Genomic DNA, 21,992 nt, shown 5'->3' on the forward strand with positions numbered 1-21,992 from the left:
TTTGTGCAGACTTCTGCAAAGGCAAGGAGAGGCTGAGAGGGCGAAACACATGTCTCGTTTTGCTCTCATTTGAACAGAGGTTAGTTTGTTATTTCAGCCTGGATTTTTCCCCCTTCAGATTTAACCTCCCATTCCTATTAAACAGACAGATCAGTCTAGGGAAAGAAGGTATTTATTTAGTTAGTTATTATTATTTTTTCTAGGGAGGAATACCATCTGGTTGGCATGACAACAGAGCTATGGGCCACCATAAACACTGGATCATTAGCACCAATGCATTTGGCTATTACGTAGGCCTGGCCATCAGCGCGGCTAAGGTGTGTGGGTTTACGGCGCAATCCCACCGGTATAGCAGCATGGGAATTATGACGGCAGTCACAGTTGTGAACGCCGCAGCTGATGCTGAGGTCCAGCTTCACGCAGGACTGTAACTGCATCAGAATAAAGCATTTTCCTTTGAAAGAAGGCAGGCGTAAAGCATAGGCATATCTTAAGTCACCTGTGGTATGTGAGCTTGGCTAATATCTAAAGCAGTTCTTGGGCAGGACCATGAACACCATAATACGCAGCACTCTGAACGCCTAAACAGTGTCCCTCTGCATTACATGGCATCCCGAAAACATGCGCTACATAGTGCACTAGCATATTTTCTTCTAAGAGGAACCAGAGCCGCATCCACGTTACTCTTACTGCAAACGCGTGAGGCCCTCACAGCGGCTCTGAAAGAGACCCTCAAACTCTATGTCCTGTGCAGAGAGCAACTTGTCTTTCTTTTTACTGTAAAGCACCATTTCAGCTTATATGTCTGTACCAAATATTAATAACAATCAGGCCGCACTTGGCTGCTGCAGACCCTGACGGATGAGAGCAGCCCGAACTCACACAAGTTCCCCATTGATTTTATCTCATGTTCTGCTCTAACTAATCGCACGAGAGAGCGGCCTTAAAAGCTCACGAGCTCCGTTCTGCTCCGATTGGGTCGCCAGGGCTGAAACGACGGGTGGGGGAAGTTCCCAGTTCCCAGGTGAATTAATTTCCCCCCCCCCCCCTTTTCCTGGTGAATTCAAGAGCCCGCGGCGGCCGCGGCAGGGCAGGCTGCCGGCGCTGCCCCGTTTCGGTTGAGTAACCGAAGCCAGAAGCCCCGGCCCTGGGGCGGGCGATTCACCTGAGCTCCCCAAGCGGGAGCGGAACAAACCCTTCCTTCCCCTGGCGTGATTTTTTTCTGGTTTGTCAGGTTATTTATCTCAAACAGCGGGTGTTTATCTATCTTCAGCGCTGCTCGGCGCTGAGACACCCGCGCGGGGCTGGCAGGAGCCGGGCCCTGCGCGAGGCCGTTCCCTCAGGGCCGCCCGCGCCCGCCCCGGGGGAGCCGTGAGGCGGCGGCGCCTCAGGGCCGCTGAGGGGAACGGGGGGCGCGGGGGAGGCCTCTCCGCGCCCTGTGCCCGCACCAGCGGTGGGATGCCAGCCCGCAAGGAGCTCCCCGGCCCAGGTAGGCCCCGGCGCGGCGCACGGGTCTGCCCTCAGCGCCGCGGGGCACCTCGAGCGCGGCCTCTTGGGCCCCGGCCGCCTCTTGGCGCTGCTGTAACAAATACGAAGGGAGAAATAAGCCGAGCGACGCGTCGGCTCCTCTCATCGAACGCAGCTCCGGCTTCTCGCCGCTCCCGAGGCGCCGTTCAACGGCTTCGGCCTAGTTTTCCTTGATCCCACTAGGGACAAAAATGGTAAGCGCATATGCTTTGCCTTCATAGCTATTTCACGCTTCGACGTGATGCCGGGTGACTTACCTGTGCCCTGGCGGTGGTGGATGGCGTGCGGAGGGGGGTTGGGCAGGTGTGGCTTCTGTCACAGGAAAATGCTCTTCCCCGCCGTTAGCCGGCGGGCCCCACAGCAGCCACGGGATACTGCTCGGAGAAGGATTCGAAAAAGCACCGAACAAAGAATGGATGCTTGCGCAGAGAACAAGTGTCCCGGGCTGTAACAGCCAGCAGCAAAAATAATTAAAAGGAAAGGACGTTGCATGCTTCACAGTGTCAGTCACACAACTTCAGTGACTAAAATACCCTCCTTGGTAGCAAAGTATTCTCTAAGTGCCTGCCTTAGGACTCTGCACGTCTTATCCTAAGCATCAGGGTCTGGTCTCCGCCTCCTAAATTATGATATTGCTGATGTCGAGTATTGTACAATACTGCTGATGTCCGCTTGTCAACTTTTTTTTTTGCAATGGGTGATACAGTTACTTTTTGGGGGTCTGCCTTCGGTCTGCAGCCCCTTCTTTGGAAAAGGACTTGTCCAAATGGCAGGTCACATGGCAGAGAGGAGGGTCACAGGACAGTGGTTTGTAAAGGGCACGTAGCACTCATTTGCAAAACCTTGGACGTGGTCTCCACCGTTGCTGTAGAGATGTAGTGATGGGCAGGATTTAAAAGTAAAATGGCCTCTTGCAAAAGGTCCTGAGAAGCAGAACCTGGAGGTTTTCCCTTCTCTCCCATGACGCTTAGCAGACCTTGGCAGAGATCTAGATGGTGATGATTATGAAAAGGGGATATATTTATCTGTCAGCCACTGAGTATTTTTCTCGATTGAAAGAACTATTCTCACTACTGGTCCTACAAGTCAACAAGTCATTCAAAGGGCTGTTTTCTTATTCTGTGAGAAATAGTCACTGAGAGTATGCCAGCTCTAAATTTCAAACTTCTGGCATAGAGTGTGATTTCAAGCCTTTCCCTGCCAGATTCTTCCTCTGCAAGAGAGAGGGGACTGGCAGAGGATAGTTACAGATTGCTCAGAAAACAGAGAGATCCCATAATAGCTCTCCTGAGCTATGGGACAAGCCATACACCAATCACTGGAGTAAAGCCCAGATCAGCTGCTCAGATGAGAATAATGTTCCAAAACTCAAGAGGTAAATCTTCATCTTAGGTGACCTTGCTAAAAGGATCAGAGCGAGACATGACAAACTGAAGAGGCTTCAAGCTCCCGTCCTGCTGCAAAGCAGCCAGAAGCTTGTCGGAGCTTAAACCAGGGGCCGCAGCTCCGATAAAACTAGTAGACAAAAAAATGTGGCGGCAGCTGCTGCTGCTGCTGCTGCTGCCTCTGGATGGGCTTTCCAGCATCTTCTCTCAGGAGAGGACAACTCGGCCCACTCCCAGCTGTTAGGGCAGGGCCCATGGCACGCTGCTGAGACACGCTGGTTATAACCAGTAGAGGGCATGGAGATTACACACGCTAGCCGGATACTAATACGTCACTGGAAGCGCTAGACGCGTTGAAGCAGAATTGCAATAAGAAGTTTATTTTAACTAACTAATTAATTAATTAATTAACCAGTTTCCCCTCCTCCAACCATACTGCAGCTGTGGGGACACAATGGACAGCCTGAACTCAGTGTAGGTGAAGGCGCCAGTGACTTTAGGACATCTGCTCAAAGTTTTAGCACTTTCTCACAGTGTCACGATTTGAAGGACTCACAGCTTTGCAGTAGAGCAATTTCCAATAGAGGCAACGCATTGTCATGGGATCCCAAAGCATTGCAAATACGTGTTGTTGTACATCTATGCCCCATGTTTTTCATAGTCATGCCATAATTTGATCATATATTATCAATCTTATTTTATAAAAGAGCAGCTATAGGATACAACAGAGAATGAGAAGTCTCTTGTTTTAAGAATTGCCCATTGGTATTGTGAGAATCAGACAGGCTTACGGTCAAAGGCACTATTCTTCGTATGACTTACATAGATTCTTGACTTTTATATATTACTGGTAGTCCGGCTGAAATTGGTGTGCATAAAATTAAGCTCATCCAATCAACTCTGTAGGTTCAGGTTCGTATATATTAATTTAATTCAGACTTTTTCAGTATTTAGAGCAGCATTTGCAATGAGAAGTTTCAGCCTTGTCATAGTACATTAGAATCTCAAACTTTGTTTTAAGTATCAACAAATATAAAATTGGGGAGTCCCCTATTACTCTTACAGAAGAACAATCCATAGAAAGATAAATCAGATGTTCAAAGTTATTTCAGGGTCCAAATTATCTGCTTACAACATATTTCCGTGGAAATTTTTTCCTACGGACCTCTGTGCACGTTGCAGCTCCATAATGGTGCATGAGTCCATGTTTATGGATCCATTTTCTGGATCAAAACCCTCATTAGTAATACAGATTAATAGTTATTGTATAAATAACTTGAGTATATCTTCTCATTCTTCTCTGAAGACCTTTCTCACAGAAGCTAGCGAAATGCCACATTTGTTCCTTAAACCCAAACTGTATTAAGTTCTTGTGTAACAGTGCCGTAACATAAAGTTAAATAAAGCTGCATAATTTTTTTAAAGCCTCAAAACATGGAACTTGATTCTCAGCTAGCATAAACTGGACGCCAGCTGACGATTCAGATCCTTTTTTTTTCCATACTTAGGAACTCAAAAAGCGAAAAAAAAAGATTGTTTTTTGGCTAAGAACAAAAGTAAGAAATTGAAATCCAAGAGATCATTTTTCACAGGGTTGTAAGTACTGAAAATATGGCCTTGTAATAAAGATACTTTCTTCACCAGAATTCTGTAATTGCTACTGTGAAGGAAGCTGTAACATAAGTTTGGCTGGGAGTGTTCACAAACTGAATATTTTCCTAAGATTCCTGGGAGATACTAGTTGTTTTTAACTTGATTTCCTGATGTGTGTCAAAACTCTGCTATTTAACTTGTGGCTAATATATACTACCATACGGAATATTTGCCTACGTCCTATGGTCTGTTTGGTCCTCTCAGGATGGAGCATATTGCAGGATCAATGCCTTAGTAATGTATGTGGTGCCTGCTAATTCAGTGTCTCCACACAAATCTACAGACCTGTTGAGTTTGGGCATGTTTGTGTATGCAGTCTTCGCGGCAGCTTTGTTTCCAAAGGGGTGTGGGAAATGACGAAATCAATAATCACAACTTTTGTTAAAAAGTAGTATTTTGGTTTGAGAAATAGGGCTGTAATCAGGGGTAAGTGGAAAATGTTATTAATAAGTAGAATCTATGCATAGAAGAGTTACAAGTATGAGGAGAAGAGATTTTCACTTGGAATATCTAAATGCCAGTTTTTACACAACGGTAGAAAAGGTTCTTGGGAACCTGGCCGCTGAAGACGTTTGCTTTCTATATTTAGAGAGTCCCTAGAAATGTATTTAATTCTTTGCAGAGATTTCTCTTCCGCCGCATGAAGCCAACTGAGGCCTTGACTCTACGAGCACATGTGTGTGGAAATATGTTTGGATAGGATTTTCTCTTGCGCCTCCAGTGGGCGCGGGGGAAGAGGGCTGACCGAGGGAGCACCTGTCATGCTGCTGGGTTGTGAACCATCGCTCGTCATGGGTTTCACACGGAGACACCGAAGAGCACGTTGAAACATCCTTTCTGCTCCATTTTTCAGAGAGGAGAGACACTGGGTAAATGGTTACCCAGAGTAAGCCCGTCACGGCCAGGAATGACGCTGGCTACCTGCTTTGTGTCTCGTGCAGGAACCACATTTACCATAATGTCATGGCTAATCCATGGAATGAAACAGCGCTTGCTGCCTGCCCAACGAGCGTCCTCACTCATACACCCGCAGTGTATGAAAGCAGCAGTGGAGCAGGTGTCTTTCAGTGGAAGCACGCCCGTTTTGTTGAGCATTGTCAGCCTCTGTATTGCTCAGCTGTAGTTCAGAGCAGGGAACAGAGCTACTGATGGTAACACGTGAAAAAAGTACATGAAGCACCTTCACACGGATGCTTTCCTGAGTTCAGAAGCCTGGAATAGCAAGTCATTTTATTTTGAAATTTGTGTGTGAAAATAAGGAGGCCTTTTTTTTGGCTACATTTATTATTGTTTCCAAAGATTTTATCATTCGTGAGGCATGCAAGCACCCTCACTGCCTAAGACCTGACTCTGAAGCGATGTAGAAAGGATGGATCAGCTTCAGCTTCAGAAGAAGCAAACCTTTATGCCAAATGTACCAAATTAAGGCCTGAGGCTACTTTTCTCACCATGGCTGGGGAGAGCTTTGAAGGGGGCTGAGCATTCAGCGCTCCAGTGGAGCAACAGACAAAAACACCCTATATACTTCAGTGATGAGTCACCCTTCACACAAAAGTTTTTAGGATGCCATAAACACATAATTCCACTCTCTCTCGCACACACACACACACACACACACACACGCACGCACGCACGCACTGGGCAGCCCAAGTGATTGATGATGCTGATGGAGAGGACTTCCCTTTTCAGTGTATAGCGTGCATAGCACGGTTGTATTTTGAGAGTGTTAGTGTAGACATAGTAAGAGCCAAAAAATAGTGGCCAGAGTCAAATATATTTATTTTTAAGAACAACCTGAAATCATCTAGCAGTTGAAGAAAGAACAGTTCCCTCCCTGGTGGAATAAACATGCCTTGCAGATCACTCTCTAGTGTATTTCACATGAGAAAACAAGACCAGTGGTCTCAGCTGAGCCCCCAATCTACCACGCGCTCTCCCATTTCGTATGAACGGCCGTTTTCGCTCCAGACAATACTAGGGCTGGCCACGGAGTGGACCAGGGCCCATGGGGGAGCGCGTGTGCGCGTGGGTTTGTGCCGAGCTGCGGTGCATGGGCAGGAACATTAAAAGAGCAACGCGTGTGCCGTGCATGCACGCCCGCAGTTAGAGAAACGTGGGGAGCAGCCACCTTTGCTCCCTGGTGATCTCCAAAGGGAATTTGGGCCACATCCGTGCATGGCGGTGCGGGGTGCTGGGAGACCCAGCGGTGCAGCGTGGCAGGAGGCTGTGGCCTGGGAGTGCCCCAGGGTGCTGGGCTGGGGCCGTGGGGGCCCCCGGGTTGGGACGCGCCGCCGCTCCGGAGGGAGCCGCAGGGGCGGCCGGGGCGAAGCGCGGATGCTGCCGCGAAAGCGGGCGGGCCGAGGCGGCGCGGAGGGGCTGGGGGGCCGCGACCCCCGGCGGGGGCGGCCCCGGGGGCTGCGGCGGGCTGCGGGGCGGCGGTGAGCGCCGCGGCCCGGACTGCATTTCCCAGACTGCCCGAGCGCCCTAATGTATGCAGTGCTCAGCCCGGCTCCGTGTGCGAGTGTGTGTGTGTGTGTGTGTGTGTGTGTGCGCGCGTGTGTGTGCGCGCGCGTGTGTGTGTGTGTGTGTGTGTGTGTGCAGGCAGGAGTCCCTCCGAGAGTGGAGGCTCATTCACTGATGAGAGCCGGCACTGAGAGGCAGCACTGCTCCTTCCCTCGCACCCCCGGCGCCTCCCGCTCTGCTACATGCGAGCCGCGGGCGCGCAGCGGGGCCAGCACGCCCGGCACTGCCCTGCACCGCGCCCGCTGCCCGCTCCGCGCCGCCCGCTCCGCGCAGCCCCCGCCGGCCCCCGCACCGTGAGTACCGGCACCGGCGCCGCCCGGCCAGGCGCAAACTTTACCGGGCCACTGTGTGTCCCCCCCCCCCACCCCCCCAACCCCGGTCCGGCTCGGGGAAAGCCGGGCGGCGGCGGGGACCGGGGCAGGGCCGGCGCGGGGGAGGCGGCTGGGTGGGCAGCGGCATGGTAATACCGGGGGAAAGGCGGCCAGCGGCCCCCCCGCTCCGCGCCGCTCCGCGCCGAGCCGAGCCGAGCCGAGCCGAGCCCGCAGGCGCGGCGCCCCGGTACCGGTACCGGCAGGGGGGCAGGTGCGGGGCTGCGGCGCGGCGGCGGGACCGGCCCGGCTCCCCCAGCGGCGCCGATCCCGCGCTCCTCAGTGTTTATTATTATTATTATATATTTTTTTTCCGGTGGGGCAGCCGGGGGAGTTGTTTGCTTGCTTTCCTTCGCTGTGCCCAGGATCTCTCTCTCTCTCTCTCCTCTCTCTCTCTCCGCGGTTGCTCTGGGCAGCAACAATTTCATTTCCCAGCGGCTGCAAAACAAAAACTTTTGCGGAGGAAATAAGCGGATCTGCTCCCCACGCCACGCACAGATCCAGCTAGATTTTTTTTTTAATACCCGAACTAAGACTTTTGTTTTACAGTAAAAGTATTTGCAAAAACCTCAGGGTTTCTGTGCGCTCAAGATACACTGAACACCCAGTAAATTCTGTTTACTCCGAAGCTTTCATTTTTGCGATTGTGCGGTACTCGTGTGAACTTTAGTTTTAAGCCGTAGCAAAAATGCGCGATCCTCGATCGAAGACTGAATTATTTTTGAAATGCACTTTGTAAGTTGCCAGTTAGCGTAATTTTGGACAAGGCTGAAGTTTGTACGACCTCCTCTCCCCACCTCGGGTCCTTCATCCCTAAAAGATTTCCGCCCTTGCCCCCGACTGCTTTCAGGTAGGAATCAAACGCCTGGATCTCACACGCGTGTTGTTCTGGTTTTATTATTGCAGATAAAACAAAGGTAGAGCGTCTGTTTAAAGTGTCAGCGTTGTTCAACGAATGAGCTAAAATTACTCCACATGTGAATTGCATAGCTTGAACAGCCAGAGGAGGTGAAAGGAATTATACATGTTTTCGCTCAGGTCCTTTAGAAAACTTTCTGGATCATCCAGCGATGCAATCGAGAAATTGCAGGATTTTATTTCTTTTGACCAACAATCCCAGCTCTAGACCAGGGAAGTCTGTAAATAGGTTGGAAGCATGGAAAATAATTTTTCACCTTCAGATCTAAATACATAAAAAACATCTGTTTGGCCACAATGAAATCATTAGGAACTGTCTACTTAAAGAGTTGTATTGAATGCTTATCCTTCCACACAGGAAATGTGTATGGTAAGTGATTGTTGCAATAAATTCAAACAACTCTGGTCATCTTCACGTTTGATGATCTTTGTCTCTGACTTAGTGTTTAAGGAGGAGAGAGAAAAAAAAAAAAAGAGGGGAGAAAAAGGCGCACTTAACGGGCTGGGCAACCCGGGCTGGAAGAGCCCCCTCCTGCCGCCCGCGGAAGGAGTAAATAATTCCCGAGAAGGGGAGAGGAGCGCCGGCCGCTCCCGCCCGGCGGTGGCGTGCGGGGCCCGGGGCCGGGCCGGGCCGGGCCGGGCCAAACACCTGTTTAATTTGCGAGCGGGGAGAGTCGAGGCGTGGGGGCTGGCGGCGGCAGCTCCCGCCCGGGGCTCGCCTCCTTCGGTTTCATTTCATTTCATTTCATTTCATTTTACATCCCTCCGGGAAGGCGGGGGGGAAGAGGAATGGAAATTGGAAGCACGAGGTAAATCCGGCGATCCGCGGGGTGTCTTCCCGGGTTGCTTTTCGCGCCGGTGCGGGCGCTGCGGGAGGGGCTGCCCGGGGCCCGGGGCCGGGACGCGCCCGCTGCCCGCGGCGCCGAGCGGAGCGGAGCGGAGCGGAGCGGGGCTTCCCCCGGGCGACGCCGCCCGCGATTTTCGCTCGCATTTCGCCAAGTTGGGAGCGGGTCCGGGAGGTGCGGGGCGGGGGGGAGGTGAAGCGGCATGCAAAAACGTAGTTTTTTTTCCCTTTCTTTCTCTCTTTTTTTTTTTTTTTCTTTGCAAAACCCCAGGCGCTTCCTCCCTGCAGCCTGCCGCCGCGGGGTTCACCCGCTCTCCTCCCGGGGGCTGCTTTATTTTTTTAAATTTATTTTATTTAATTTTTTTAATTTTTTTGCCAGAAGTTTGTAGCCGCGCAGGAGGCGGGCGCGCAGTGCGGGCCGGGGCCGGCGGCGTCGCCCGGCGGGAGCCGCCCCGGCCCGGGAGCCGGGGCCGGAGCCGGGGCCGGGGCCGGGGCCGGGCCGCTCCGGCCGCTCCTCTGCTCCCTGCCCGCCTGGTTTTTTTTGTTTTCCCCCTGAACCGGTTTTCACCGCAGCTGCCCGTGTGTGCGGCTGCAGTTGGCATATTTCACGCGTTTGGAAAAATTAACTGTTTTTCCTTTGTATCTTAATCCAGTGATGAGAGCTCTCCTTTGTTGGCTTTCGGGCTTGCATTTGTTTTATTTATTGTAAGGAAATCCAGTTTGGTTCAAATATATAATCCATTTGAGCACTTAAATCCCCAAACAGCTGGCATTATTTTGTTTTATAATCTTTGGCTTTTCTGCGCAGAGCATATTTCTAAATTCCTACTTGACATTTATAGGGAAAAAAACTTTTTAATGTAAATGGATATTGCGATTTTTTGCTTGGTCTTTCCTAATTTACATGCACCATCAATTTTCCTGGGTTTCCTATTGTTTTAATGTTTTTTTTTCCCTATAGCTTGTTAATTAATTTTTTTCCCCAAGAAAAGTTTGTTTCTGGAAGGAGAAAAATGTTAATTTGTCCCATTATTTTAATCTCTGGCATTTGGAAATGGTTGAGAGACCACAAAAATGCAACCTGTTGTAGAAACCAGAGTGGTGTGTTTTATTTAATTTAATCGATAGCAGAGAGGTGATTTAGTAATAGGAACTCTGAGTAACGTTTTAGTAAAAGATTTGCAGATCTGGTGGCAGTGTATGCGGCGTGCATGTGCTTGCATATGTGTGTTTCTTTGCAGGCTGATTAGCAAGTGGGGTTTGTGCTTATAACCAGCGGTCACTTCTGTTTTCTTCACTTGCTGGCTGGTTGTGATGTGTGCTAAATCCAACTCTGTCATGGCTTCTCCTACTTTTATCAGACTTTCTTCTTAACTAATTGAGAGCAGTGTTACAATCTTTCATAAACAGAGGAACCAAAACTGAGCCAGAGATAACTGATTACAGCTTGAGTCCTTGATGAGAGGGTTTTTTTCTTTTTTTTTTTCTTTTTTTCTTTTAAATGGTTCAGAGCCAAGGCTGTTTATTCAATTTGTCATGGTTGTGGTGCGTTTAGCCTTGTTATTGGTAACATACACAATTACACAGGTAATTTGTATACACCTCAAACAGAATGTCTCTCAAAACCAGTAACTAGACATATAAGTATCCATGAAAATTTTTTTAAAAAATAGCATGTGTTTTCAGTGTGTCTGTCTAACCTTGATTCGTGGTAGACAGTTTATGTAGCTTCATAGATTGATCTCCACCCCCCCACCCTCTACTCCTTGTTTAGTTAATTCAACAAAGACTTTTTGCAATCTGTTTGGAGTTTGTCTGATGCCGTGGAAAAGTAGCTGCTGATTTATTTGGTTGCTTTTCGATTTCTGTCTCTAGCCCGTCTTTTCTCCTCCTTTCAGCGGGGATGTCAGCTGTTATTACTTCCTATTGATCCCTTTGCAAAGTGAGAAGTGAACTAAAATTAATGTCAATTCCACTGCTCGGATCAATAGCTGGAGTTATTTTAATCTGGATTTGCGCGAGGTGCTAAATTAAAAAAAATCAGCATAGAGGCAGAAAAGTAGCAGTTACTTACTTTGCCTGTGCCCACTGCCTTACTGTCACCCAAATGTTCCATCCAGCTGATTATCCTGCAATCCATATTTTTTTAATTAAGAAGGTCAGCTAGTTTTCTTATTTTGGGTTCCGTATTTAAACCTATGACATTTTGACATTGGGAGTGTATTAACGATAGATTTTCATAATGACTGGTCCGCCGCAGTCTAATCTGTACATGTTGCTAGTGGGGGCGTGGGGGGGGGGGCGCTGAGCGAGCAGGAGAGCAAGAGGGAACGAAAAAGGAAGTGGGAGTTTAAAAAAAAAAAATTGAAATTGGCTGGGTGAGATATTGTAATGTGTTGATTTATTCCCCGCGTAATGAAGTTTGCAAACGAATAAACGGCCATAGTGATTCACAGTATCCTACAGGAGTGTCAAGTGTTGCGGCCAGATTACTAATTTATGAAATACGTTTGATGTAATGAGGTGATAGCACAAGTAAAAATAGAAAAGGAGACAGAGGTGGTTGCTTTTTTTTTTTTTTCCTGGAAATCCATATTTTCCATGATTGCTCAGCTTCACTTCCACGCTAATGATTGTTTTTATGCAAGAGTGGTGGTTTATTTGTATGCCTACCTTTAAATATGTGTACACATGTGTACATATATATATTTATGTGCTTGCATTAACCCCCCCCCCGCCCCCAGCAACTCCAGATTTGCCAGCGGATGCAGTTTCCTGACCTCTGGTTTTGATCCGCCTTGGACTGCAGCACTGACCGACCAGGATGCCCTTGGCATCTGCCTCTCGCCCTCTCTCCCTTCTCTCTCTGCGGCTGGAACTTGACAGGAAAGTTATTTAAAATTTGGAAGAGAGCAAATCTGTTAATGTGAGATACATAATCTGGTAATTTAGCAATGATGTCTGTAAGGATGGGTGCCAAACGAGGAAGCGGAGAGATGATGTCCACTCATCTTCACAATTAATAACAGTCACTGGAGCATCTGGGTGCAGGATGGGAGAGAGGAAATGTTATCACCGAACTGCATTAAAGCCGCAGACTGGATTTCATACACTTTGTTAACCTAGGCTCCCTCATTCATGGAGTACAAAAGGCACTCCATTAGGGAGACACTCTTTCAGTAAGTTTTATTTGAGATGTTTGACCCTCTGGATTTAAGAGGCACAATTTGTAACAGCTTTTTATTATTATATGATTTTTCTGGCCCTTTGAGCTCCAGCCGGCTAGTATATTGTTTCAAAGTTATAGTCCTTGTATTTTAAGCTGGGTTGTGGGGCCTGAATGGTAGGCAGCGGAAGCTTAAAAGAAAAGACACTAGATTGATTGGGGGAGAAAATAGCAAAACAAAAAGCCAAAGCAAAGCCAGATACAGAAAGGAGCGTTTTTCTGTGTTTTACTCGGGGAGGAGATTGTGGCTGGCTGGGAGGCTCAGCAAGATGCGAGTCAGAAATTTTGTTAACATTTTCCTCTAAATGTTAATGGCACATCCAGGGCAGTTTACAAATCTACTTAGGAGTGAGTGCATTAGGAACTAAAATTACTGATCCATTCTCTCTTGTCCCCGACCCGAAAGGCAGACGTTTGCAGAGATCAGATGGCGGAGGCACCCATTATGATTTTAAATATTGTCAGAGACGCCAGGCGCTTTATTGGTGAAGTCCCTTCTCCTTTTGCTAAAAGGGAGCGTGTGAGCTGTGTGTGCCTGCGTGTGTGTTTGTGGTTACGTATACTCACGCACGCATCCGCGGTCACCCTCAGACGTTCCAATAGTATATATGCCTGTATCTAGTACCGGGTGTGCAGGTACTTATCTGCACATATATCCTCTGAGCGTGAGAGGAAAAATATGTCTATTAGGTATGTCTTAGGCATCATGTAGAGTATAAAGATGTATGGTGGCTTAGTTGTGTAATTACGTTCAATAGCTATTTTTATGTTGGTTACGTATATATTTATCTGTATATACACACACGCGTTGAGTAAATACAGCGTTAGGTGTGTTTATGTGGGCATTCTTACGTTGATTGTAATTATATGTACATGCCTCTTTGCCATATGAAGTTCCAGTTATGATTTGGAGTTATTATCTTAATTTTAGACCGCATCTTGTTTATTACTGGGTTATTAAATGTTTGTATTATTTTATTTGGTTTTCTTTTCACTCATCCACATTGGATGATACCCTTCTTAAATTGAGAGGGCCAGAGCTGATTCCAGTAGCGAGCGAGTTGTCTGTTGATTCTCTTGAACGAGAACAGTGGCGCTTCTCTGGCCGGTTGGTTGTAACACATGTGGCCACCCTGCTGCTGGAGCATCCCAGAGAGATGAGTACGGAAACCTGACCAGTTGTGTTTTCTTTTCTTTTCTGTTTCCTCGCAGCTTTCAGAGGGTGATGGTGCTCCAGTAATTTTCCCTGCTCCGTTCCCAGGCCTCGCTTTACTTTCCATCCAGGGAAGATTGTTCTGCTTGTGATCCCGCCAAGGAAAGAGACTCCGATGGACTTACACCGGGCAGCGTTCAAGATGGAGAACTCACCCTATCTTCCCAACCCGCTGGCCTCCCCAGCGCTGATGGTTCTCGCCTCCACTGCTGAAGCCAGCCGTGATGCTTCCATTCCATGCCAGCAGCCAAGGCCTTTTGGGGTCCCAGTGTCAGCAGATAAGGACGTGCATATTCCCTTTACCAATGGCTCATATACTTTTGCCTCCATGTATCACCGGCAAGGCGGGGTGCCGGGAGCATTTGCAAACCGTGACTTTCCTCCGTCCCTGCTTCACCTCCACCCCCAATTTGCACCCCCCAACCTGGACTGCACCCCGATCAGTATGTTGAACCACAGCGGTGTTGGGGCTTTCCGTCCCTTTGCGTCCACTGAAGACCGGGAGAGCTACCAGTCGGCCTTTACGCCGGCCAAGCGCCTGAAAAACTGTCATGACACTGACTCACCCCATCTGCGCTTCTCGGACGCTGATGGGAAGGAGTATGAGTTTGGAACGCAGCTCCCCTCCAGCTCCCCCGGCTCTCTCAAAGTTGATGATACGGGGAAGAAGATCTTTGCGGTTTCTGGCCTCATTTCTGATCGGGAGACTTCATCCAGTCCTGAAGACCGAAGTGACAGATGTAAGTACCTCCGTTGACTTGTTGGTTTTACTTTAGTTGTGCCTCATTGAGATGCTCAACAGGTGATTGTCCTGTGATGCTGTGGCTCTTGCTGAAAGCAGAGGAAAAACAACCTTTTCTTCCTGCTAAGTTAAACCACCTTGTTGCCTTGTTCCTTTTAAAAGGACGTTGATGGATTTTAGGGAGGGTGCCCTTGAAGGAAACTTGTCTTTCAGCAGGCAGCTGCAGAGACAGTGTTGACCTGGCTTTATGTGCAGAAAGACGTCCGTGCCCTAGTGCAAGGACACTGATGCTTGTACCTACATATGTGAAACAGGGCTTCAGCTAGAGTGTGCTGCCAGAAACTTTTTCAGAGCTTGTAGCAAACACAGTATGCACTGCTATTTTAGACATCTTTTTCTCTGGCGTTTTCTTCATGCGCCCCTGCGTTCTTAGAGCAAAGGCATCAGCCTTCAGGCTTCGCGCCTCAGACTAGGACAGAAGGTACCTTTTACTCTGATTAACTCAAGAATATTTCTGGCCATGAAGCTCTCTCTTTGAGACGTAAACCTGAATCTGTTCTTACAATTGAATAAGCTGTTCCCCCAAATAGGCCATGTACTTTCTCTGTGCGCTTTCCCCCTTTGGTGACTGTCGAAAGGTGATGTGCCCTCTTGCAGATCGGTGATTGGACTGAAGCAAACTAGTCCACTGAACATGACTGTCACTCCCCGTTCTCCTGTTTTCCTTTCTCCTTTTTCCCTTGCCTTACTGCCTACGTAGATGGGCAGAGCTGTCCTTCCTTGAGGGAGGCTTCCAGGTTTGCTGACCAGGGAGGTGACCCGAGCTGGGGAGTGATCTGGGGGAAGCGGAGCGCGGTACCCTGGTCAGGAGCACTAAGTTATGAATGAGTTTTCCGGTACACCCAAACACGTAGACCAAAGAATGAGTGGTTTGCTTTTTATGTGGGATCCTTTGTTCTGTTGAATTTTCTTCCTAGAAAACAATGTTGTTATTGTTGTTGTTATTATTACTATATTTTTTTACGAAGAAAAACTGCTGCACAGCTTCTTCCTCTCCCTTTCAGCTGTGATTTTTCTTCTCCCCTTTATGATGCCGAGGAGAGTAATAGAGACATTGTGGCTCTCTCTCCCCTGTCGGCGCTGCTTCCTCAGGCTGTCTCCTTGAATTAGGCACAGTGTTAACTTACCAGCGCTAAAAGGCATCTGCCTAAACCCAGCGTACCTTTTCAATAAAAGTCATCATAAAATCAACTTGCCTTGTAAATCCATCGCTCTTTGGTTTTGAAATATGCTGCGAGTGTGTCTTTATGTCAGCGTCTGTGAGTGTGGGACAATTCCCACTTAAGGCAGAAGCCGTGTATTCTTTGCACTACAAACGTGGTCTCTTACCTATCTCCCCCCTCTCCTTCTGATCCACCCTCATCGGTGCTACTTTTTGTGCCGGAGAGCTGCTTTCATTGTTCAGCATCTCCCGTTCGTTCTTTTGGAGCTGTAGGGAAAGCGGCTGTAGGTGGGAGCGCGTATGAATGTGGATGCGTGTAAGCTGCTAATATAATTACTTGGGGGGGGGGGGAGGCAGGTGAGATGACAAGGCTTAGACATCCTTTGTCGACGCTCTTTCCTTTTTCAGTATAACCTGGCGATGGAACTGAAACTAGCCCAAAAGAATACTTTGGGAGATAACGACAGAAGAGCGGGGCCGCTAGCTAAATGAAATTAGAGTGCATCAGTTGCTATGCATCTTCCTAGCAAAATCCTGTCAGACACCGCTTTTAAAGAAGTAAATCTCTTAAATGAATTAGAGCGCGTGGAGCGCAGCTGTGGACAGCCAGACCCGGGCACACCCAGCGGCATGCCTCGTCTGTGCCAACGTCCTGCGCCGAGCGTGGGTCCTCGTGCCCGGAAGCAGAGCAGGGCTTTGCTCGGGAGGGAGCACGCCGGCTCGCCGCACCCGCGGGGATGCTGCCGTACTGGCTTGCCAAGAGAAGGGAAGCAGAATAGAAACTTTGCAGGCAGCTTTGAAAACTTCTGTGGAAGTAGAAGGTGTTTTGTTTTGCCATTCTTCCTACCCGTATGGTTAAATTCCTTTAAAACGCTTGGCCTCGTGGTAGAGCTGAGCAAGCACAGCATCCCTGACGTTTTCACTGAGATTAAAATTCTTCAGTAACTACTAGGACAGTTTATACTAAATACGTCTATTGGTTCTGTATCTTATTCCCATCATATATAGATATTGCACCATGGAAACTTAGCTCCGTTAACACAACGAGTTTATTTGTTGTGTGCATGCACACGTATGTGTGTGTTTGCTAGAGGGCGAGTGAGTGAGCAGCTGAGCTTTTCAGTGGATCCTAATGATCTTTTATGTTGACTATCAGAAAAGAAAAGCTTCCTCAATGAGGAATTTGAGATGGCAGTTTGCAGAGAGAACTGTGATCCTGTTTTGCGTTGAAATTTACATACATATTTTTGGAGTTTCTGTCTACTTTTACATAAATGTATACTTTGGGGTGTTTACAGTCTCTGATTATTGGTCCCTGAGAAGTTTTGTGGATTCCTGGTGTAATTGTTTTGTATAACCCTTTGTAAAAACTGCACATCTTTGCTCCTGATGTAGAATCTGCTGCTGGCAGACACCTTTATATGTCTAATGGGTGCTTTTCAGAATTGCAGAGCTCAGGTGTTCGGCTGTATTTTTCAGAATCCTAAAAGGGTTTGTGTTGCGTGGAAGGCAAATTACTGTAATTGCACTGCGTATCTTCTGTACCACTGCACGAGGACTCTTCTGAATAGTTCATGAAAATGTCTGTTTTGCCCCATAACTTATATAGTGATTTTCTGAAAAATTTGCCTTTAAAAAAAAAAAAAAAAGAGGAATTAGATGCACTGAGATTTAATATTCCTGAAAAATAACTTCACTCTTGAAAGACTTTCCATCAAAACAAGAATCCAAAGGCAGGTCCTTACATCTCAGGGAGTATTTGAAAGTTGTCCTCCTATGTCGACCTCTGCATCATGGGAACAAAGTCTCATCCCATTTTCACTAAGGGAGAAAATCCACCGAATTTGCTAAAATTTTGGGAGGGCTGTACTGGTGTAACTGAGAGTAATACCTGGCCATATAAGATATGTATTTGTACAGTAGAGATTACAGTCTCTTGGGTGAACCTTTTCTTTCTCTTGATCCAGGGTGGTGCTTTTCAGTTGTAGAAGTGCCTGAAGTCCGTGAGATCGCTAGCGAAGGGATAGTTCTGCTTTGAGGTGTACCTGGGCGTGATTGTGCCTTGTTATACAGTGAATTGGTTTGAAACTTATGGGTGCAGGCAAGTCCTCTCTTGTTGTAAGAATGTAGGTACTCGGGATATTCGGAGACATGAAGTGTACGTGGAGCATACACAAAAGAGGAGCCTTCCCAGGGAGAAGCAGACACGACATGCGTTGGATAGGACCCTTCCTGTTAGATGTGTACTGAGAAAAATAATGACACTTGCTAAAAGAGTTTAGTGGCTTCTTGTGTAGCACATGCTAAAGACACTGGGAGATGTATTTTATGGGGTTCCTTTAATAAATGTATGATAGTTGAGATTCCTGGAAGGAGCGGAAATAAACGGCAAGCCCCTTTCTGCAAGAGAGATCCATAGCCTCATTTTAAAATCAGCAAAAAGTAGAGAGTCCTAGTTTTATTCTTTGCTTTCAAAAAAAAAAAAAAATTGTCCCAGGGGCCTTCTGTACCCAGTCACCACGGCATCCCGTTCCCCCAGAGCGCCGGGCGGAAGTCGTCCGTGCCGATGCCGGGATTGCTTGGGGAAGAGCTGGAGCCTGTGACAAGGCCGTTGCTCCCGGCCTCCTCGGCCGTGTCGGAGCCGTACCGGGGGCTTTCCTCGCCTCCCCGCCCATGCTGGGAACCGCAGAGGACGGTTTCCTGTTACTGTCCGTTGCTTAGTCTTCATCACGCGTCGCCTGCGATTTGTTGAGGAGCGCAGCCCGCTGCGGCAGGGTGGCCCTCCACCTCTTGGCCGCTGGTTCAGTTCTCGGCCCCTTGTCAGGGCTCTGTTGGCCTCGGTGCCCCAGTGCTGCTGGGGACACCCAGCCAGGCACCCGTGTGCTCTGATGAGTGATCGAGTTGGTAGGCACAGTGGGATCCTGGCTCATCTCTTGTGACTTCTGCCTTAAAGTGGAGGTGCTTTCATTATTATTTTTATTATTACCCCTGAAAATTATTAATGTTTAACCTTGGCTATTTGGACCCGGTCAGGTTGTCCCGCCGCTGGTTTCTCCCCTGCGAGGGAGGTTGCGCACCGCAGCGGTGAGGTCTTTGTTCCACCTCGGGGTCTGAAAGAGCGCCGCTGCAGTGGAGTGAGTTCAGCTTTTGAAAGAGCTGGCGTGTTGTCGATCGAGGGCTGTGAAAATGCAAAAATCTCACTTCAGGTGAGGAACGTCAGGGCTACGATCATCGCGGCTTGAATTTCTGAATAACGTCGCGCTTCGGGAGTCAGCCCGAGGACTGTCTCCGCGCAGCAGCCCGCCCGATCGCACGGGCGTGCGTTTGGTTTTGCGTTTACGTGCTGGGACCTGTGCGAGGCGGAGAGCTCTGCGTACGTGTGTGTGCTGGGGGGAAGAAGGTGGGGAGGGTGCCTGCGTGGCCGGGTTGGTTTTTTTCCCCTTCCCCCTAATGTTCTGTGGCAGAACAATGGCGGGGGGGGGGGAACGGACGGACCCGCGGCGCTGCGCGAGCAGGGCTGCTCCTGCTGTAACGCGTCGCTTCCAGCGCAGGTACAGTGTGGGGCCTGATGCAAAGTGGGGCTTTGCGGCTGCGAACAGTCAGCCGTGACCATGGGAAATTGCAAGCTTAAAATTGCTTATGAAATAATTAAATAACTGAAGTGGAACGCTTACTTTCCGCCGTGCAACGCGCTGTGAGGCGCAGGAAGAGCGAAAGAGCAACAGCAGCGCTGCGGCGCGGGCACGGCGGCGAGGGCCTCCTGCCGGTCCCTGCGACGCCTCTGAGAGCGCCCTGCGCCGAGCAGAGCGAGGGGCGCTACGCGGACGGGGGGCAGAGGCCGGCCCTGCGTTTAGCTGCCGGACTATGCGGCACTCTCCCTTTTTCTTTTTTTTTTTTTTTTTTCCTGGCAACAGCCTCTCTGCTCCCTCTGCAAACTGTTGCCGAGACTCCTTTCCGTGCTGTTCGGTTTAATTGTCTTGTTGGGCTAAAGAAATGTTTGAACAGTTAAAGTGGGGAAGGGTTGGATGGGAGCAGCCCCTGCCGGCTGCAGGGCCATCTGGCCCGGCTTGGATCTGCCGGCCCCCGGTTTATATTTCTCTTTCTGTGATTTGGGGCTGTGGGGCGCACTCGGAATACCTAATCACCATGGTGAGAAAACGGACACCGCTGCCTCGTCCGCCGCCCCCTCCGTCCCTCGCTGCCCGTCAATTGTCATGCAGAACCGAGCCGGGCGGCTGTTGGGCTCGCAGCCGCGCTCGCCGTCCTCGGTCCTCGCCTGGCGCTCGGCAGAAGGATGGCTTTTAATTGATCGTTTGGGGGGGGGGGGAGGAGGAGGAGGAGGAGGGCAGGGTCTGTTTTCTCCTCCAAAAGGTTTCCCCGCGCAGCCCCTGCCATCCGGCCAGCTTTCACGTCGCCGCAAGAAGCGCCAGCGATTTCTCGCGCCCTCCTCTTCCTCGTGGACTTCCCGAGAGTTGGCGCGCGCGGACCGCCGAGCAAAATGGAAATGTCATATTTATCCATCTCCTACCGGAGCGATGGGCACGCGCGCCGTAAACGTTTATCGTCCCTCTTTTGCTCTGCGCGTCTGAATGCTCGCGTGAGTGTCTTCACTGTACGATTGCAGGGCAAACGCTGAATCTCGCTTGGTTAATTGAGCAACCAGTATTTCTCATCAAAAACACAGACTGGAAATCGCTGGCCAAATCCTGCTGTTCAAAAAAGATTTAACCACATTAAATCTTTAGTCCCTTTGGTCAGACTCAACCGCTGTCACAAAATTACTGTCGAAGCGAAGGCGGACTTTGTGGAAGGCGTGCTGAATTGGGGATCAGAAATCCTGACCTTGGGCAAGTCTTTGAATCGCAGCTTCCCCTTCTATAAAACGGGGATAGTGATACCTTACAGCAGCGTGTGCTGCTTTGATATCTTTTGACAGAAGACACCACGCAAGGGCAAAGTATTAGTATTATTAATATAGTACAGTTAGTAGAATATTATGAACTATTATAAATCATTACTGCTAAACTACAGTTATTAAAGGAAATGACCAAAGTGCACTTTGTGAGCCAGGATCTCTGACAGTTAAAACAGTGTTTTATTATTTTACTTGCTAACTTGCAAAATTCAAGAGTTAGCAACAGTTTCCTGGTTGATCTGTGGTGATTGCGTAAGGAACTGGGAGAAGCGAGGAGGAACGGGCATGCGTTTAAGGAACAAGGGGGAGAATGAGCATTAGTGCCCGTGTGATTTTTTTTTTTTCCCCCTCTCTTTTCTTTCCTTTGAGACTTTCAGATTATCAGAGACAGAGACATAGTCGGGCATGCAGACTCCAAGGGCCCAATCCTGCTCTGAAGGGCTGAAAGTGTTCAAGGTGACGAGGGCTGAGAGTTCCTGGACTTCCTCCCTTGGAGGAAGAAGAAGAAAAGAAAAAAAAAAAAAAAAGGTGTTTGGGAACTGTTGGTGGCTATTATTTGCTTGATATCATTTAGACAAGTCCCATTAAATGCTAGCAGCAGATTCATTTTTTGCTTCTTTGTTTGTCTTCCAAGGAGCAGAAAACAGACATAATTATATTTTACATGAGACTGTAAGATTTCCTCTCATCTCTTTTTCTGGTTAATATCTGCAACTATAAAATAAATTCCATTTGTGAATGCATGGTGTTAGAGGGAGGTAAATAACTGTCATCCAAAATCTGTCTAACCTTAATCTGCATCAGGAGCGCTGTAGAGAACTGTACCCATTTGTATAATATTAAGCTTTATTTTTATTATGGCTTTCTAATGCAAATTCATTGTGGGGGCAAAGTAGTTTACTGTTAATACCACATTCCAAGAAAAACAGCCATTGAAAGTGAATTGTCACAATTTTTATCCAGCAGTTTGTGTCACTAGTGGTCTTTGATCGTGTCAGTTTCCTTGATAGCCTATGAATTTTTCACCTCTCTGTTCTTCAGGAGAGAAGAGCAGGTTTGGGGACTTCTGAGGACATTTTGCTGCTATCCAAAGCAATTGAAATTCTTGAGGAATAATGAATTTCTAATTGGGAAATCATGCCCTGTAACATGGGATTGGATTCCTATACAGTGTCCTCTTGAAGAAGGGCGGGTGTCTCTTTTGGCAGCTCTGTGTGTCTAATCTATATACATGTCTTTCTCCCTTTTTATGCAACCTTTGTTTGCCTGTTTTGCTCTGCTGGCCTGAATGTGTGCTATATTTGTCCCACATGGGTATATAAATTTGTAGTTTGCAGAAATTCTGGGTAAATTAATTGCCCTGAGTTCAGTTTTCTTCACACCTTCGTGTTGAAGTATTTTCCTGTTGCTGTTAGGATATTTTTTTTGGCCGAATCTTGCAGATTTTTAGCCAGGG

The 21,992-nt window shown here is 48.3% G+C and overlaps 1 protein-coding gene across 11 annotated transcripts in view; it reads left to right on the forward strand.

Annotated features, from left to right (window-relative positions):
• The first annotated feature begins 7,080 nt into the window (after window positions 1–7,080).
• Window positions 7,081–21,992, forward strand: part of RNF220 (ring finger protein 220) — a 248,421-nt gene continuing 233,509 nt past the window's right edge. For 3 of the 11 annotated variants that reach the window (XM_068952900.1, XM_068952906.1, XM_068952905.1), the window contains exons 1-2: window positions 9,030–9,183; window positions 13,657–14,397. In XM_068952900.1, the coding sequence (XP_068809001.1) occupies window positions 13,773–14,397 (625 nt within the window). In that variant the 5' untranslated portion in view covers window positions 9,030–9,183; window positions 13,657–13,772. Of the gene's footprint in view, window positions 7,382–7,977; window positions 8,307–8,996; window positions 9,184–13,050; window positions 13,135–13,656; window positions 14,398–18,792; window positions 18,828–21,992 lie in introns of those variants that run through there. The other 8 variants (XM_068952909.1, XM_068952904.1, XM_068952907.1 and 5 more) reach the window with 8 other exon arrangements.

This window comes from Struthio camelus, chromosome 8, assembly GCF_040807025.1.
Source record: "Struthio camelus isolate bStrCam1 chromosome 8, bStrCam1.hap1, whole genome shotgun sequence".
Taxonomy (NCBI): Eukaryota; Metazoa; Chordata; class Aves; order Struthioniformes; family Struthionidae; genus Struthio; species Struthio camelus.